The sequence below is a fragment of the Leptodactylus fuscus genome, chromosome 5 (genome assembly GCF_031893055.1).
Source record: "Leptodactylus fuscus isolate aLepFus1 chromosome 5, aLepFus1.hap2, whole genome shotgun sequence".
In the NCBI taxonomy this organism is placed as follows: domain Eukaryota; kingdom Metazoa; phylum Chordata; class Amphibia; order Anura; family Leptodactylidae; genus Leptodactylus; species Leptodactylus fuscus.
Genome location: NC_134269.1, coordinates 153,579,638 through 153,598,817, shown reverse-complemented (window position 1 = coordinate 153,598,817; position 19,180 = coordinate 153,579,638). Strand labels below are relative to the sequence as shown.

Below are 19,180 nucleotides of genomic sequence, written 5' to 3'. Positions count from 1 at the left end.
CAGAAGATAGAGGCGGCGCAGGATCCTGTTCTCGGGCAGCGGTGGGGACGCCCTCATCGCATTTTCAGCGCTGGGGCCTGCCCCCATCGCTGCCAGAGAACTAATTTACATACCGGTAAAAAACGGTATTACTAAGGAGCGGCGCAGCGGACATCACTAGAGATGAGCGAACACTGTTTGGATCAGCCAATCCGAACAGCACGCACCCATAGAAATGAATGGAAACGCCTGTGACACCGGCCGGCCGCCGGCAAAGTCAGCGTCACAGGTGCTTCCATTCATTTCTATGGGTGCGTGCTGTTCGGATCGGCTGATCCAAACAGTGTTCGCTCATCTCTAGACATCACATCTAAAGGTAAGAGACGAATAGCCTTTCTAAAGGTTATTCTGACGTGTTAGCCACAGAAAAGATTTTTAATGGTAGAATCCCTTTAAAGAGGTTTTCCTGTAAAAAAAAAAAAAAAAAAAAAAAAAAAAAAGCAACACATTGGTGATTTATCATTGATGAGATCTTCTATCATTGTGTGATGGCAGAAATCCCTATGGAGTGTATACTCCGTTCAATGACTATCCATAATGGTGCACACATCACTTGCACACACAGCACTTCAGAGATCATAAAGTGGTTGTGCAGATCTGAAGGTTGTGTTAAATTGTACATGTGAGCCCTGATCATTCTTTTAGAGCTATGCTGTCCTAGTGGCTGAGAAAGACAATGCTTATCTTTTACTTTGTGTTGGTTTTATTTTCTTAGAACTGTTGCACACCATATGTTCATATACAACTACAAACCACAGTTTCTGCATCTCATTGTGCTATTTCAAGGACCATTTTATGTATCTCTTTGTGTGCATATGGATATAGGGGAATGCTAGTATACAATAATTGTTTCTTTATCTTGAAACTTATGGAATACTTATTTACATACTGAACTCTGTGTCTAGATGTCAGAAGTAGTCAGTAGATGACAGTCATTGTATTAGCCAAGATATCACATGACCTATCACTTTAGAGGGAGATTTCTATAGTATTTAATGTATGTATATGCATGTATCTTTGCTAATGTAAAGATATGTGCTTTTTTTGTTTTGTTTTTTTTTTTAAATCTGTTTTGTACTTATGTCCTCTGTCGAGTATTCTGGGACTGTATATTTGCTCTTTGAGGTTTTTTTTCCTGCCTTATCTTTTATGTATTTTTAGAGCTTGTATCTAACAAGGCATCTACTTCTTCTAACAAAGAATGGCACACATTGTCCTAGTGGTATAAATACGCTCCTCTTCCCCGTAGAGAGGGGCTATGCACTCTACATTGTGTTTACCACAAATAACCACTTTGCCTTATTCTGCATAGATGGTTTAGAAATGGAGGGGAAGGCTACTGTCAATATCACATAAAGGGATGAGAACGCTTGAACTGCTCTTCAATATGCCAACCCTTGATGGCTTCCCTTTGTTCCAGTGACTTGTCTTATGCTAATTCGTCCAACAAACCACATGTTGTTTACAAGTGCACGCTCAGGAAATAACAATTGTTTTCAGCACTACTTTGGTGGTCCCAAATTACTCATTTGCAATCCATAAAAGCGATAATTATATGTAATTAAATTGGCTTTTTCGTTTTTATTTTTTCGAATTGTGGTTCTTAAAATGTAGAACTTTGTAGCAGAATGTTATTTCTGCTCTTTGCCTTCTTGACTTCATGAAGTTTTAATTAGTTGCCAACCTTCGTAAAAGTCAGCTGTGATTGATGGATTCAGGAGCCAGCAGACAGATGGATTATGGGTTGTAGATACAAAAAACATTAAAAGATAGAAAGGTGATGAGAGGCGATGTTACAAATCACACAAGAATAGGTAGAGGGAGACTTGAGGTGATGATATTGGATTAAGCCAGACTGGATTTTCACCAGTACAAAAGTGTAAAATGACCAACACATTTTTTAGAACATTGAAGAATGTAAAACCCCACTTTTCTGTGTGGATATTAAATTGATAAAAATCATGTAAAGTGAAGGTTTGTTTTATGCATTTTTATTTTAAAGGGGTTGTCTAGGACTACTTTCTACTAGACACGACTTATGGACACCAAGACATGGATTTTGTCTGGTATTGCAGCTGCGCTCCTAAATAACACCTTTAAGCTTAGGGAAATAATTTAGATTGAAACAATCTGGTTGATACCTGGAATTAGCTTTATCCATTGCCGGGTATAAAAATATAATGCAACAATGTTTGTTTGTTTTTCCCCCCAGTGATATTTTCATGTCCTGTTCTGATTTCTGTAGATTTGGCACGTCTTATAGATCTGCACCTGTGTCTTGCCAATATCATCATCCCAGACACAACCTCCCTTAGGAACAGTTTCTTATCTATTCGTTTTGGTTTATACAAAGCTTCACCTTCACCTTTTGCAGCAACTAGGGCAGAGCACTGTTAGGAATATTAGTCACAATGAAGTTCCATGGCCTTCTGTTTCTGTAGGGTCTCGGAACTCCTTGGAGACTTCTAATATGATCACTTTATGGTATTTCCTTGACAAGTGTTGTTGGATACTGTCAATGTTCCTTAATAAGTTGCAAGTCAGTGTCATCAAGACATTTCCAGGCATTGTTGTGTGCTGGAAAAAGCAGCTGATGAGAAAACTGTGCTGTCTATTACTCAAGGTTGTTCCGTGTCTTTACTTGAAGTCTATTTACAGGGTTACATTTTCAGCACTGGAAATGGACTTCCTTTTTGACATTCGTAAAATAAACAGGCATTCAGCATGTTTCCGCTGTTCCATTTAATAAGCTTAGAGAGGTATTGATCTTAATCTATTAATGTAGTCTTTATCCAAATGCCTCTGTTTTCATTTCAAGGAAATTTTTTTTTTGTAAATCTTATGTTATTTGTTTTTTTGTTTTTTTTACAAGGAGATTTCTTGTATTTCTTGTATTGTCCTAAAGTGTTTTTTAAACTGCCAAATGGCAACATAATATCCAGTACCTCAAATTGTGTTTTTCATCCAATGTTGACTGGAATGTGAATTGTTCCCTAGTAGAAATGTATGGGGATCATTCAGCCCAGTGATTATTTGAAGGCCCTTCTACACAAATGTGGGCAACAAAGCAATTGGGATGAATGGCAGAGTTGGCAAATAAAACCCCCATACAATGCCTCTTTGAAATCCAACATCTTCCTGACTTCTTCTACAATCTTTGAGAATGGCCTTTTTGACTACAGATTTCAAGCCCGGTATGTCGTGCCTTCTGTTTCGGAAAGTAGATGATTGTTGGATGGAATAAGATCAGGTTTCTAATGAGCTCTTGATGGGGCACTTAACAATTTGGTAAATGGTATTGCTGTATTTTATTTTTAATTTTTTTCTTTATTTTAGGTAACAATATAACACCATTTAATGCTATCAGAAAACTAGTCTGGTACTTGATTTGCACAATAACAGATTTGCCAGATTTCTATGAAGCCAGCCATACATATTAAATAATAATCTGCTGCAATTCCATCAGTCACTAGCAACTATCGGACTAAACTGTCCAACTAGGGAATCTATTATAACTTGATTATTGACCTTCGAGATCACTCGTGCTGGTCCTTATTCAGTGCAGTTATGGCTAAATTCACATGAATGAGTTTCACCTGTTAAATTTTTGTGAGTGCCGAATTTCCTGGCCTAAACAGTAAGCAGTTATCAATGATGCTAGGAGTTCCTGCCTCCTTGTGACTTACTGTCCCATGCAATATTCATTAGGGGTCAGTAAAAAAATTAAACTTGGAGCCCAATAAAATATGTCTAAATGTCTTCAATTCTTAAATCCTAATAAAAAAAACATTTGAATAAAAAAAGAAAAAAGTGCAGTCAGCAATTCCGGTCAGCTTTTCTCATGGGCAACTGTATACCTGTATAGTCTTTTCAAGTGTATGAGAAAGATACATAAGTTTAAGTATAGCAAGCAAGCAAATAATAAAATGTGGCTAGTTTGGAGTTAAGGTCTCTTTCAAAAATCTAAGATTCGGGCTCATTTGTTCCTTGCTGTTTCTTTCCATTCTGTCAAAAGTTGATTGCAGTGTTTATCTCCTCCACTATCCGGTGAGCAATGGGACAGTTGACGATGGATAATGAGGCTCTCGTGGCTTGTTCTTGGTGGTTTCCCATCAGAATGGGATGTTGAGTGTGGGACGGGGCATAGTTTCCCTTGTTTGAACAGCCATTACCAGTTCTCGGTGTGCCACTAGACTCAAGCTTTTTGTTCCTTCCTTTTCTTGCACTGTCACTTTGAAATTCAGCGTGTCTTTTGTTAGTGTGTTGGGTTACGAATGAGTCTTGTATTTTCTCCCTCTAACTTGCTATGCAATGAATTCTGCTCATTCAGCAACGAAATGACAAGTATTCACAAGCTATCTGTGAGAAAGCAGTGACATCCCAAACAAGGAGTTATTACCTCCCTTGAACATTTATGGAAAAAGAATTTGTCCTGAGCTGTCTGGTCTTCCTGTTCTCCCTTGTCCCTATAGAAACTGGCCTCTGTATTACAAAGAACAATGGGATGTTTCTATGGAGACCACATACGAAAAGTATTAAGGGACACTGATGAATTAAAAAGAAGTTTCTGTTTTGTCATGAGAAAGCAAACATTCATCCAAAGCTCTAATTACAGATCTTGGAAGTCACCAACTTTTGTTCCCACCGACTCGAGTCGGAATTACTTAGCAACTATGAGGATAGTAAATGTCTACAAGTCAATGTTATTATCTTCAAGTCTAGTGTTTGGGTTTTTGATCACCTTAAATATTTCCTTTAATAATTAAAAACTCAGATTGTCCAGTTATTGTGTTGGACTTCCATCTCCTATATCTGACAGTAAGAGCCAAGTACTCCAGTACATCACCTTCAGTTAGAAGTTTGTCCGGAATTATAATTTTTGGTTTTGTGTCCTTGGCCAGAAGTGGCAATTGTGGTAGCAAAAAAAAAATAAAAAAAATTCACAATTGATATTTTTAATAGGGGGAAAAAAAATCTTCTACCCCTACGTGTGTATCAGACTCCTCTGGTACATTTGGCCTCCTCCCACAATACAGTGCATAGTAGAACTTTATGTATTACATCTTACATGCAGGAAAGTTGATAGTAATATGAAGCCAAAAGAATTAAACTGATCATACAGCAGAATGCTTATTTGGGTAACAGCTATTCCTACTGACCCTCCCCCTTTTCCCCAATACACATGAACGCACAGCCAAGTGAGCATATGTTCTGAATGTTTAGATCAAAATTTTTTATTTTTTTTTTCCACCTAAAATCTGCCTTGGGCGAAATTAGGGAGTTGTCCATACACATTAGATTGTCTGCTGTCCCTGATGTAATTGATGTACTTGGTCAACATTGATCTAGTGTACGTGGCCAACTTAAGTAGAGACCCAAACACTACTGACCTCTTATAGACTAGAGGTAAAAATGGGCCCCCACCGATCATATGAAGTTCAGCTGTTGGCGATGAGAGTACAATGTTCAGCTGACTATTTTGTTATACTCACACCGTGATAGTTTTTCTGTTTTCTTGTGGAAAACATTTTTTCGCAAATGTGATAACTAAAAGTGCATCCACATAAGTCAACTTGTGTTTGGGCTGATTTTAGCAAAAAGAGTGTTACCAATATTTACTTTCACTTGTCCAATTTTTCTATTAAATGACATTTATTCACACCAACCATACTTCTATATATGGCTTCCTTCACTTAGCATTGCTTATTAATCTATGATCCTGCTATTCTTGTAGTTAAAAGATTTACTAGATTTGATGTTATTTTAGTATTGGAATATGCCCATTTTTATGTTACTTTGCTGGTAAACCTGTTAAGCATCTGACAGTCTGCAGGCATATGTTTGTTTTAAAGCATTCATACCCAGCTTTGCCTTGCAGATCAGGGATTGAACAAGAGCTGTTACATTATCTATTCTAACCCTAAAGAACAGTGGGCTCCAGCCAGCTCCCAGACAGGGTGATTTGCTTCTCATTCGTCATTGCAGTGACAGGCACGGAAGGCTTAATTCTAGGCAGACTCACAAATGCTGTTTTTTTTCTTCTTCCATAATAAAGCGTGACCTTTGTAATGAAATGCAGTCATTGTGACACCTTGCATATATTTTGCTCCATCACAAAAGATGTGCACTCCAGTAACCGGTAGATATATTGGTATCAGCACATGATTAAATACTGGATTGTGTTGAAGTCTCTATAAAATAAAAAAGTACTGGGCAGACAAATCTTAGCGAATGTTACAGCGTGTCTAATCAGAATGCTAGAGCATAAAATGCATAAGGAGGTATATGACTCAGTTTCCCCTCTTCCTGCTGGAATGAAGGTTACAAACAAAGGATCCATAGCATTGATTCTGAGCTCCTGATATATTCCCGTCATCTGCTGGGAATCTGCTATAGCCTTGTTAAATAAAGATGAGGGTAAGGGTACGTTCACATACAGTACTATGTACAAGCCTTAGGCGGGTGTGGAAACTGCTGCAAAGTAAGAATGCTTTCAAAATTAGAAGTTTTATTAGTTTATTCTGTCCATTAACAAAATGAAGTGAATGAATAAAAGAGAAATCTAAATCGTATCAGTAGTTGGTGTGACCATCTTTTTGCCTTCTAAACAGTATCAATTCTTCTAGATTTTTGAAGAACCCATCAGGGAGGTTGTTCCAAACATTTTGTAGAACTAACTAAATATCATCTGTGGATGTAGAACCATCCAGAGTTGGTGGAGCGGTGTGCCTCTTTTCTGACTAGGCACACACCACCTCATACATAACATGCACCCTCCATTGAACCTGTGCACAGCATGGATTTTCCAAATCCTGAATGATGAGAAATCTGGCCCCATCCCCTGCCAGCCCTTTTCCCAGTCTCCTTTTGGGATACCGTAATCGGTGAAGGCAGTATAGTACAGTGCTGTAGAACATTGATATTGGGATAGCTATTATCACTTTCAATATTTCCATTGCACTGCTGCAGTTGGATTATCTAATATTTTTTATAGGTGTTGATAGAAAACATGTTCATTTACCAGCAGAACACCTGTTCCAAATCATTCAGATACTGAGGTTTTTCCATAGTAATGTTGTGTTTGCTTATCAATGAGATTAGATTGTCAGCACTTAACAATGCGCTCATTCATCTTCTCTGCTCTTGTAATGGACTTGCAGGTGAACTCAGTGTGATGTCAAGAAAAGCCATTTTTATTTACACTGTGCTTTACCCTTGCAAAACTGGATTAAGGGTGTATTGTACCATTCCAGAGACGTGACCTATGTTGTCTTACAGAATCACATATATAGGTCGTTTCATTTCACTCATCTTCTCAGTATACAGTATTTACTTTGTGTGGATTGATGCCCAGATTGCACAGCTCTTAGTCTGATAATCCTTGCTAATGTTAAAATCACTTGAAGCATGTATGCAACACTACCTGACTATGTAGATCAGTATAGTCCCTAACCTTTTGCACCCCATAACTTCACAACGACTTTTTGATGTGATGCGCTATAAAATTCAATGACCCATGCAGTCATAGTTAGCTTCATGTCATACTGGCATAAAGTTTCAGCACTTTAGGGGGTTGTATAATTAAAGGGGTTGTCCAGGGACGTGTAATTTACTGTCCTGGTCCTTTCCACATCACAACCTCAGGTCATGTGATCTGAAGCATTGTTCCACTATCTCCTACCTAGATTTTGCAAGTAATATTTAATTACCTGTGAGATACGGGAAGGAGCAGAGGAACCTGGAGCGCAGAACGCTGCTTTGGATCACATTGGTTATTCAGGGAGGTGTCATTTACTTGGCTGATTGGGAGATAGCTGATGGTGAACCTGGAGATTCTGTCCATGTCACAATCCCTGGGTCCATCGACTTTCCCCCATTCAGGTAAGTAAATGACACCTACCCGGAAAACCCACTTCTCTTCTAGGAGACTGTCAGATCACTAAGGATCTGACCATTGGACCAATCTTGGCAACCCCATAACTGTGAATGGACTGCTGGTCATGCAAATATTTGGCCTTTGTAGTATCTTCACATGCTTTTAACTTTTTTTTTTTTTTTTTTCTTCTCTTCACAAAAAAAAGATATATGCCAAATTGTTTACTCTTTATAGGTATGTCCCCCTTAATGTACTGGCACATGGAATATACCTATGGGGTTTTGGCTTTAACCTGTAGGGACACCTCATGCTTACATACAAGATATGCAGGCAATTTTTAATACATAAATATTAGCTCTCGAGCTCAACTAATGTAACAAGTACAATAAATACTATATAGACAAACAGAATATGTATTAAAGAGCATGGGAACATTTTCAGGAATTTCAGCAACAAATCTGCTACATGTGAATTTACTCTAAAGATAAACTTCCTGTTTAAGTTTTAATAGATTCTTAAAGATACAAAATCCTGAAATAAATCTACACGTATAATCTAGGAAAATGAGAATTTAGACAGCACATGGACTATAACAATTTCTATCCATTTAGTTTAGTTTGTAAACACTCTCTGGCCTTTTGTTCGGCAGAGACATTGGTTGAACTAGTGACTTGTATGTAATTCAGGAGTGTTTTTTGTTCATCTGACATCATGTAAATATCTCTTGTAATCACGGAAATGCAATGCTCTTTCACTCTGGCTCCGCTCCAAACCAGAACACCCTCAAGGCTTAGAAAATCCATCCACTGCAGCCTGATAGACTTGAACCTGATAGAATTTTACTTTCATACCTTCCAACATTACAAATTACCAGGGAGAAACAATTGAGGTTACTGTAAACAGATGCATTTCCTTTCTTCCAGCTGACTGGAGGGTAAAATGGACATAAAATGCAATTTACTATACTATATGTGAAATACAAAAGTTAATTCAGTGTAGATTGTTACCATTTGCTGAAATCCTTTTGTTTTTTTGGACTGTAGGGCCATGTATGGTGTCTTATGGAAATTATTTACAAGAATTTCTAAGATCAATCCCTTATTAATTATTATTTGTGTAGATTAATATTTTTTCTCACTTGCTTGTGGTTTATAACCAGTCTACCCTTACTGGAATGGATTTAAGCTTTCCATGTACTGCCTGGTAGTCTTCTATGTAAACTATATCAGACAGAGCTGCATTGCGAAAGCATGGGGAATGGGTAGAAAATGCGTCAGATCAGAAGGTGTATGTCAATAACCTACGAAGCAGCCAGGACAATGAAATAAATATATGATAAGCATAATCTATAGGTAGTGGCTTGGATATAATTTTTAGGACCATTTGATATAAATGATTACATTAAAAGTATCACCTAAAGTCCCAGTCCCAAACCCTAATGTTTTAGTTCAGAGACATGACTAAACTTCCTTTTCCAGATTTCTGTCTAGTCATGAAGACATTATGATCGCCAGATGCATTTTTGTTCTCTCATAAAAACACAAATCCTATAATCCAAGCCAAGTAGATATGTCTCTGTTCGCACAAGGGAAGCACCACACTTACAAGGGCCCTGTTATATTCCAGGCTATCGCTCCAATGGCTTTTGGGAAAAGTCCAGGTGCAATATGCTGAGTGCACAGACAAGTAACTACACTGACTGCACTAAAACCCCAGACCAGACTGCCGAAATACATAGGGAAAACTAATATAGAAGGATTGTCCCACCCCAGCATGGCCAGGAACTTCAGGAGCTCAAAAAGACTCCACTGACTGCACAGATCTCCGATTCCCAAGTCATTCTTCATTTCTGTAAAACAGCCACAAGTTTCTCAGGATACTCTGTGTATCTTGTGCATTGATGCTCTGACTCCTCTCTCTCCTACTTCATCAGATGAAACCAGGGGCGGTATCTGCCTATTAAATCTGAGAAGCTGGCCATTTTCTAAAACTGTAAATTGGAATGGAGAAGTGACAGATTAAAATGGGTGGGGGACTCCATGTTCAGTATTTAAGCTATTATTTATGCATGTACAGGGCTCTTTAAGGTATCAAACAAACCAACATCTCTACCATGAATTTTAATGCTTGGTTTTGAAGCAATTAAAAGCTGTTTTATGTAAAACATGTAATCCTTCCAGTTGTGTGTTTGTAGTCACAAACCACCTTTCCTCCTGTGTAGTGTCTTCTATTTTCTTCGGTTTAGACCTTCAGTAGAGAGGTAATATTGTGATGACAGCTACATTTTAAATCATATTTCAGATTCAAACCTTAGACTCCAGTTCTGCAAAAGTTTATAATAGAATTGGGCAAGCCCTTTAAATTGTACTACCTCCTTCACTTAGGGAAGGGGGGTGGTTAGGTCATTGTAGTTTTCATTGTTTTTATTTTATATTTTTTTTCCAAGTATATGGCACTGCTACTGAGTAATGTGTACGGTCCATAAACACTTGATTATGGTAAGATTTTCCTATTGACACCAGTGAACATGGCATGTTACTTATAAACTAAAATAGATTTAAGTGGAGATGGAGCTTTAGAAATAGAATTTGCAATGCCATCATTTTCTTGGCACATAAGATATTGTGAAATCGCTATTTATACTTTGAATCCTCTAAAGTCTTCTCTATGTGACTTAAGAACGTGAAGTCATCATTGTGATTATTTCTTTGGTGACTATATTAGAAAATCTAATATATATTCTGTATGTACCATTGCCAGTATAACCAGATGTGCCATCTTAAAGTCTTACATGAGCTTAGAGTAACAGTTAGGCTTTAAATATACAGCGCTACACCCAAAGATCATGTATAAAGCTTGCTGTAAAACCTGATCTGCAGTCATAGAATTTAACATTATTTTAATCACTTTTACATGTTTTATTACGAACCACAAAGATTATGTTAACTGAACCACAAGCTCAGAACACTTGACCCAAAACCCAGTCTGTATTTTTTGTACTTATTGGTTTCTAAAGATAACATCACTGTGTGTGTGTGTGTGTATGTATGTATGTGTGTATATATGTATGTATGTGTGTATATATATGTATGTGTGCGTGTGTGTGTGTGTGTGTGTGTGTGTATATATATATATATATATATATATATATTTTTTATCTACTTTATTTTTTCACTCCAGTTTCTTGTTTTCATCACAGTCTTACATATCTGCCAACACTTAAATGATACAACTTTACAGATAAAATGAAAAACATTAAAAAAAAAAATTCTACTAATCATACCTTTGTTTTAGCCTATGTCTATAGGTCAAGTCCTGGCTGATCATTTTGGTTCAGGTTGCCTCCACTTTATGCCTATTTAGTCGTTCTGGAATTTGACACATTGAACTGTGAACTATGGTGGCCACAGGCAGAACAGATTTACCATACTATTTATGCTATACAATTAATTGTAATCCAGTGCAATATAAAAATAAAAAGGATGACTTTTTGCATAAGTACTCATATTTTTTACTACATCATTGTGCAGACTCTTCAGGAAAGGAGTTTGGTTTGGCCAGCTTCTTCTTGAGTACTTTTACAGTCAATAAACACACTGGGGGGAAGTTATTGACACCGGTGGTCTTTCTGTATGACTTGCTGGTGTCTCCACCCTCTTGGTAAATTTAGTGCATGTAGATACGCCTGGTCGCAGATCTGTCTTTAAAAAAAAAATAAAAAAGTGGCGAGCAGAACGCAGAGGCTGAGATACTGCAGTGCGCCTAAAATGTTCCAAGCTGTGGTACATTTTGTCCACTTTCTACGAGCAAATGTCTTAGTTAATCTGGACACATACTTGACAAAGTGAAGGGTTGTTAGCAGTGTGTTAACCATACTATCCCAAACAGTTGAACAGGATTGTGCTAAATCCTGAAAAGTAGTCACTTCTACCCACCCTCTCGCCTTAGCAGACCATACATACTATTCATAAGAGACTGTAGTTGATGATAAATTTGTAATTGGGCCTCATCTCTAACCAGGTGGACCCTGGTGGCTGGTTTTTGGATTTTGGCTAGTTAATCTGATAAACAAACTGTATATGTAGTAATTTACTGAAGTGTTCATTGCCTACATGTATGCTAATTCTCTTCATTTGTTTTTATTTTAGCCGGGCTATCAAGACAAATCAGGATCTACTTCCAGAAACTCCATGGATCCAAATATTCTTCAATGATTTTTGGGGTACTCTTCTTACTCACAGTGGCAGCCATAAATCCTATCGTCCACTATGCACTCTGTCTTTTCGCCTTAACTACATCTTTGGAGGTCTAGAACCCTGGAGCTATCACCTTGTGAATATCCTTTTGCATTCAGCCGTAACAGGCCTTTTCACGAATTTTTGTAAAGCCCTCTTTGGTAGTGGATGCTGGACACTCTTAGCTGGCCTTCTATTTGCTTCTCATCCAATCCATACGGAAGCTGTCGCTGGAATAGTAGGCCGAGCAGATGTGGGAGCTGGACTCTTCTTTCTACTTTCATTACTATGTTACGTAAAACATTGTTCAACCAGGAGCCATTCTGTTAGGAGCTGGTGCTGGATTCTTTTTAGCGGCTTGTGCGCAGCTTGCAGTATGCTATGGAAGGAACAAGGAGTCACTGTTCTGGCAGTGTCTGCAGTTTATGATGTTTTTGTTTTTCACAAATTAAAAATAAGTGAGATTATTTCTGCAGTCTTAAAGGTAAGTGGAGTGAGATTTGTCATCTTTAAATGCATATACTATAGAGGAGTTTAATATAGCCCCCGATATATACTTTACATGAGGAATGGGCACACGAAAAACTGTCCCAGCTAAGGACACAAAAAAGTGTTCTTTCTATCAATATTTTTTTACTTCTACTTATCAGTTTCTTATACCATCTTTCAACATTGTGATGAAATCCGTAAAGGATCACCTTTATTTTGGAGCAATTTCATGCACTGAAACTAAATTGCCACAGCAGAGTAGAGACCAGCAATTCAATAGTGATAGAAATCTGAAATATAAATATATTGTAAGCGAAGTTTATTGTACTCTTTTAGTCTATTTTACTGTCCCATTACTATTATCATTCTGTATAGATGTAAGTTAAACAGATTTAGGTAGTTTAGTTGTCAATGCACCTCAATGGGAAGCAAAAGCATCAAATGCAAGAGATCCAGCTTGTCTGCTTTGTGGCTTATCCTGATGTCAGTTCTCGGCATTAGATCATAGCCAGAGATCTCCATATGTCAAAGATACTTGTTTGTCACACAGGTTACTGCTTTTTCCTTAACTCAGTGGAGCATGTATGTTATTTGGATAGAGAGGTGAATGGTCAACTGTTTGGGAAAACCATGCCGTCCTTATATAGTACCCTTCAGGTTGTTGGCAGATATGGTAACAAGTACTATATACGATGGTTAATATAAATGGTCACAAACTTTGCATAAATCTATCATAGGGTAGGATCATATCAGTGTTCAGGTTTCGGAAACCTAATCTGCTTAAAAGAGTGGTATCCTGTGGACCCCATAGACTATAATGGGGTCCACGGGGCTTCTGTTCAGTTTCCGCCGAAAAATGCTAAGAGAAGAGAGCTGATTGCAGTGCTTTTCTCTGCGATTCTCAAGAGGAAAAGGGAACAGAATCCCCGAACCGATGTTAAGCACTGGTGTGAACCCAGCCTTACCGGAGAGGAAAGGTTCTTTCTGCTCTTATCAGACTGCCAACCACCAACTGCTTTTTGTTCAGAAAATTCTGCTATATCTGTCTTAAGATGGACTGTGACATAAAGTCAGATTGCACATGTTTATAGAAGTCTATGGAAAAGGGGAGAAGGGCGGAGTGAACACAATGAGAGAGAGGTACCTTAGAAACAGATGCTTAGCCTCCCTAACTTTCCATTACAACTAAGTACTTTGTTCACAAGTATTTTATTTGTATATGTCCTGCATTTTCCCAGGCCTGTTTCTGAGCAAGGGAGACCATTATGGAGGACATTCTCGAGTACTTACTGTGTACAGTATATGGCTGCTAGTCTGTACCCACCATGTTGGGGTGAAATTCAAACTACAGCTATAGAGAGGAAAAGTACTAAAAATCACAGAATATAGTTCATTGTTAGAAATTGTTACCCTCACTATAGAAGTGAGCCATAAATGAATATGAAGATGTATCATCCAAAATAACGGGGAAGTCTGCAGATCAGGGAAGGATTAGATGAATAACAGAATCTACAGTATTGTTTCTGTACTGCTTTTGTATGTCCATCCTCTATTATATTGAACTTATTCTATAACCTGTTTATTAAGACATCAGCATTCTGTAAGTAGCTTCTCAAGATGTCTTTCATTGATGTCTATGAAATAGCAATCTATTGTCCACCTCAGCCCTCTATGACACGAAATTGCACCCTGCTATCTTTCTCAATAGCTACTTTACTACCATTGTTCAGAGACCTAACGTTTCCCACATGAAAGATGTCCTTATGGAAAAATCTTCTGCAACATTTGCATATATTTATAAATGTTGCTTAGAGTTTTTGTTAAGTATAAATAAAGCTGCTTTTATTTTAGGCTTAATGTCGCTCATCCCCCTTTGCCTCCTTATTACTGATGACAATTGCAATCCCCTTTGATTGGGTTTTGTAAGGCTTTAGAATTTTCTTGCAAATCCTTGTTTTGCTGAATGGGTTAATTATCTCCTTAATTCTCTTCTGGCCTGGATTCTTCTCTCTCCTGGCTGCATCTTTTAGTAATCCCCCTTTTCCTACCCGTCGTTATCTTGGATCATTCCCAATGTTTTCCGCACCATGCCCAAAGCCAAAATACAATGCTAACATCTGGCTAAACATTTAGTGTGTTTGTTTTCTTTATTGATTCATTTTAATAGTCATTGCACAGGATATAAGACTAAATATAGATTGTATGTTCCTGATTTATCGTCGTGTTGTATCAGACATGTAATGTTTTCCGTTATGAAGGAGGAGATATATACATGGAGTTTGTTACATGGAATTATTTCCTTGAATGCACAAATAAATGTGTAAGTACAACAAGGCGAATAATAGGGTGTTTAACTACAACGCAATGTAAGGAATAGATGAGGAATGACAGGTCCTGCTGTGCATTAATGACTTGGTGTCATCGGGCTCGGAGTATCAGGTGGTAGAGGGTTGATGTGCCCCTGGTTTAGTAATTTCTTGTATCCAAAGTTCCGTTTTACCCAGATGGTTATTGTGTGCTCAGTTGGTCTGATTATTGCTGTCATCTCTTGAAAAGCCATATGCCACCCTGCAACTAAGTGTGTGTGTATGTATATAATAAAGATATACATGCAATTATTAATACAATGCTCCTGACCTAAAACAAATACCCCCCCTCCCTCTCCCCGAGTAGTCGCAAAGCTAATTTCTCATAATATCCTCCCTCCGCAATCACATTTAGACTCAACATAAGCCCAGTCCACCCTTTTGTTCCCCCACTGTCACAGTAGTCACAATGCTCATTCACTATGGTGCTTCCACCTTCAGGCTCACCTTTCCTTCTGTTCGAGTTCTTCATATTAGTACTGAAGGTGACTTACTGCCACCGAATGGAGACAAATAGCACCTGACTGACTTTCTTCTCTAGCTCCTCTCTGGCAGGCATTGAGGGGCAAACCGACTCGTGCCGGAAGCTACCATCCAGCATGTACCTCGTCTATCTGATAGGTGGAGGAGGATTCTTCTTTTTTCCTGTAAAGTGGCAGCATGGTGGTGGAACTAGTTACTGAAAAGTCATGGTGCCATTTGCAAATTAGAACCCTGTAAAATATGCTATAATTTGGATCATTCTAACTGAAGAGTAATGGCTGATTCACAAGTGTATTAGACAATTCCATACTACTTTATACAATTTCACTGGTGTGCAGCCATAAAATGGCAGCCATAGCTGTTTACTGGACACTTCCTACATATTGGATTTAATATGTTTCTGCCATGAATGAGGCATACCTCTTTGGATACTGTTATGTATACTCTGTATTGACAAGGAGTCTTTGTTTCCTTTGTTCGTACATCTGTATGAAGTGGTTGTATTTATATCATATTCTGGCTTTAGTCATTTACATAGGGTTTAAGGAAAAAAGACTGATCCATTGACTTTTTATTGGACACAAACGCATAGTCCAATAATAAGTGGTGAACCAATGAACCAATAATTCCATGTCCTCTGCACTCTAAATACTTATATTGGGTTGTGTGAACTTTTAATTGACAGGCATTTTTTTATGGCTAAAAGGTATATCAAAAGTGTAGCAATAAATTGTTCTATTAAAATTTACATGAAAAACTTGAAAAAATCCAGCAACACTCTGAGGTAGATAAAATTTAACTTCTTCATTATAAAATTATATGTACAAAAAGTGACAATAACACAATAGAACCCCCCCCCCCCATAAAAAACGCTACTGATGCGTTTCGAGATAGACAGCTCTTTGTCATATGCTTTGACAAAGAGATGTCTTATCTCGAAACGCTTCAGTAGCGTTTTTTATGGGGGGGTTTCTATTGTGGTGTTGTCACTTTTTGTACATATAATTTTATAATGAAGAAGTAAAAGTTAAATTTTATCTACCTCAGAGCGTTGCTGGATTTTTTTCATGTGATTACTCTACTCTTTGGTCCGGAGTATGCCGTGCACCTCGAAGATATTATATCTGAGACTGATGGTATACAAAGGGTGAGTCTCAATATATATTTTTTATATTTTGGATCTATTAAAATTTAGCAAGAGGTCATCCAAAAGTGGCCGGTCATGCCATCATGAACGATACTGCACATTTTTGATCCCCACTCGATATTTATGTGCACGGAGTGGCTGCAGGGAAACATTTTAGTAGCTAGTATAATCATTTTCAGGATTTTTCTAAGAGTTGGACTACCCCTTTAGCATAAAGTTTTCTTGTATGTGGAGTTCTAGGATAAAATTGCCTTTCATGTGATTTGACTTTCTGTAAACTATGCTTTGTAAAGTAGCCTGAGTAATATTTCATGTCATTATTAGGGGTTTATTGTAACAAATCGTCTAAAGGCGTGACCTCTTTTTTTTGTCTTTTAAAATATGACTATATAAGCAGGATCAGCAATATGGCTGCCATGTCTGGGGTGTAAGGGTAAACCAAGTGATTTACAATGAAGGTATGTGCAGCTGTCTAAAAGTCCTACTAATTTCACATAAAGAAATGCAGAGGCATGCACTTGTCACAAAATCCCTTAGGAGCAGATTAGGATTGATGGTGTTGTGTGAGCTAAGGCATGTTTTACTAATTTATATGTAGTTTAGTGTAGGCAAGCTGTACCCCTGGGAAAACCGATGTGTACATGATGGTAACATCAGAATGCTTGACATGATGGCCCAGCTCTGGCTTTGTGGTGTTAATTCTTCTGGGTATAAGGTTATAGGCTTGTGAATGTTACTGTAAATAATATGGCTATATGAAACGTACATTACGTTTTTGGATGCAGATTTGGGTGAGATTTTGGGGTTTTCAATTACAAACTGAAATTGACAATCCAAGCAGCTATAACTTTAGTTGTACTGGGCAGTCTAGTAACTTAAGAGTTTGAGGTTGAGTTTATTAAGTTCTGAAAATATCATCTGGAAAATGAAAGGAATATATTTAGGGGTTTTTGTCAGTTCAAATAGTATTTTATAATTTAAAGTTGAACTTGAGGCCAGTTCAGTTTCTTTTACTATTAAACAAGGTAGGCAGACTTTCAGATCCTCCATTTTGCAATCTTCCAGGACTGACTCTTTCCTAGATGGCTCACGGGTTGATAAATATAGGTCTTCGATTTATAGAACTTAACATATTTATGTGATTGAAATGTGTAAGTGAGCCTTCACACGGAGTTTACGTTCCGCTCATTCAGACGCGTGAACACGTGTCAAAGTGACCCGCTGTAAAACACAATCCAATAGGCTTCAATGTGTGCCGGTTTTACGTGCGCTACACATTGAAATCAATGGGTTTAAAAGCCTCCCATTGATTTCAATGTGTAGCGTGCGTAAAACCGGCACACATTGAAGTCTATGGGATTGTGTTTTACAGCAGGTCACTTTGACATGTGTTCACGCGTCTGAATGAGCGGAGCGTAAACTCCGTGTGAAGGCTCCCTAAAATTTCCTGAATTCCCCTGAAAGTACATTTTCAACAGGCAATGCATTTAAGAACCTTAATATGTAATATTTAGTCACTTCTTTTGTAGTCAAAGCAGATACACTACGATTGATTCCCTCCATAAGTCCCCAGCCCTAGTAATGAATTCCTTGCTTTACGCCAGCCATTTACGTCAATGTGAACAATCCCACTATCGACTAACTAAAATATCAGGTCAGGGGACAGATTAGATAAAAAGAAATGTGCAGAGTCTTTGCAAAATGGAAAATAATTGGCCAAATTAGGCTGATCATGGGATACACTTTTATTTGCGAATGCCTGGCCTGCACGACAGATTTTATATATATATATATATATATATATATATATATATATACATACACTCACCGGCCACTTTATTAGGTACACCTGTCCAACTGCTCGTTAACACTTAATTTCTAATCAGCCAATCACATGGCGGCAACTCAGTGCATTTAGGCATGTAGACATGGTCAAGACAATCTCCTGCAGTTCAAACCGAGCATCAGTATGGGGAAGAAAGGTGATTTGAGTGCCTTTGAACGTGGCATGGTTGTTGGCGCCAGAAGGGCTGGTCTGAGTATTTCAGAAACTGCTGATCTACTGGGATTTTCACACACAACCATCTCTAGGGTTTACAGAGAATGGTCCGAAAAAGAAAAAACATCCAGTGAGCGGCAGTTCTGTGGGCGGAAATGCGTTGTTGATGCCAGAGGTCAGAGGAGAATGGCCAGACTGGTTCAAGCTGATAGAAAGGCAACAGTGACTCAAATAGCCACCCGTTACAACCAAGGTAGCCAGAAGAGCATCTCTGAACGCACAGTACGTCGAACTTTGAGGCAGATGGGCTACAGCAGCAGAAGACCACACCGGGTGCCACTCCTTTCAGCTAAGAACAGGAAACTGAGGCTACAATTTGCACAAGCTCATCGAAATTGGACAATTGAAGATTGGAAAAACGTTGTCTGGTCTGATGAGTCTCGATTTCTGCTGCGACATTCGGATGGTAGGGTCAGAATTTGGCGTCAACAACATGAAAGCATGGATCCATCCTGCCTTGTATCAACGGTTCAGGCTGGTGGTGGT

General features: G+C 38.2%; 1 protein-coding gene across 3 annotated transcripts in view; it reads left to right on the top strand.

The window, feature by feature from the left end:
• The window catches only part of TMTC2 (transmembrane O-mannosyltransferase targeting cadherins 2), a 231,649-nt gene that overhangs the window by 63,535 nt on the left and 148,934 nt on the right, over positions 1 to 19,180 (top strand). For 2 of the 3 annotated variants that reach the window (XR_012716117.1, XM_075274523.1), the window contains exon 2: positions 12,064 to 12,634. The exons of the other annotated variant lie outside the window; for it this stretch is intronic. Coding sequence is in view for 1 of the 2 variants with exons in the window: in XM_075274523.1 (XP_075130624.1) it covers positions 12,064 to 12,634 (571 nt within the window). In the remaining variant the exon portion in view is untranslated. The remainder of the gene's footprint in view (positions 1 to 12,063; positions 12,635 to 19,180) is intronic. 3 annotated transcript variants of the gene reach the window in all.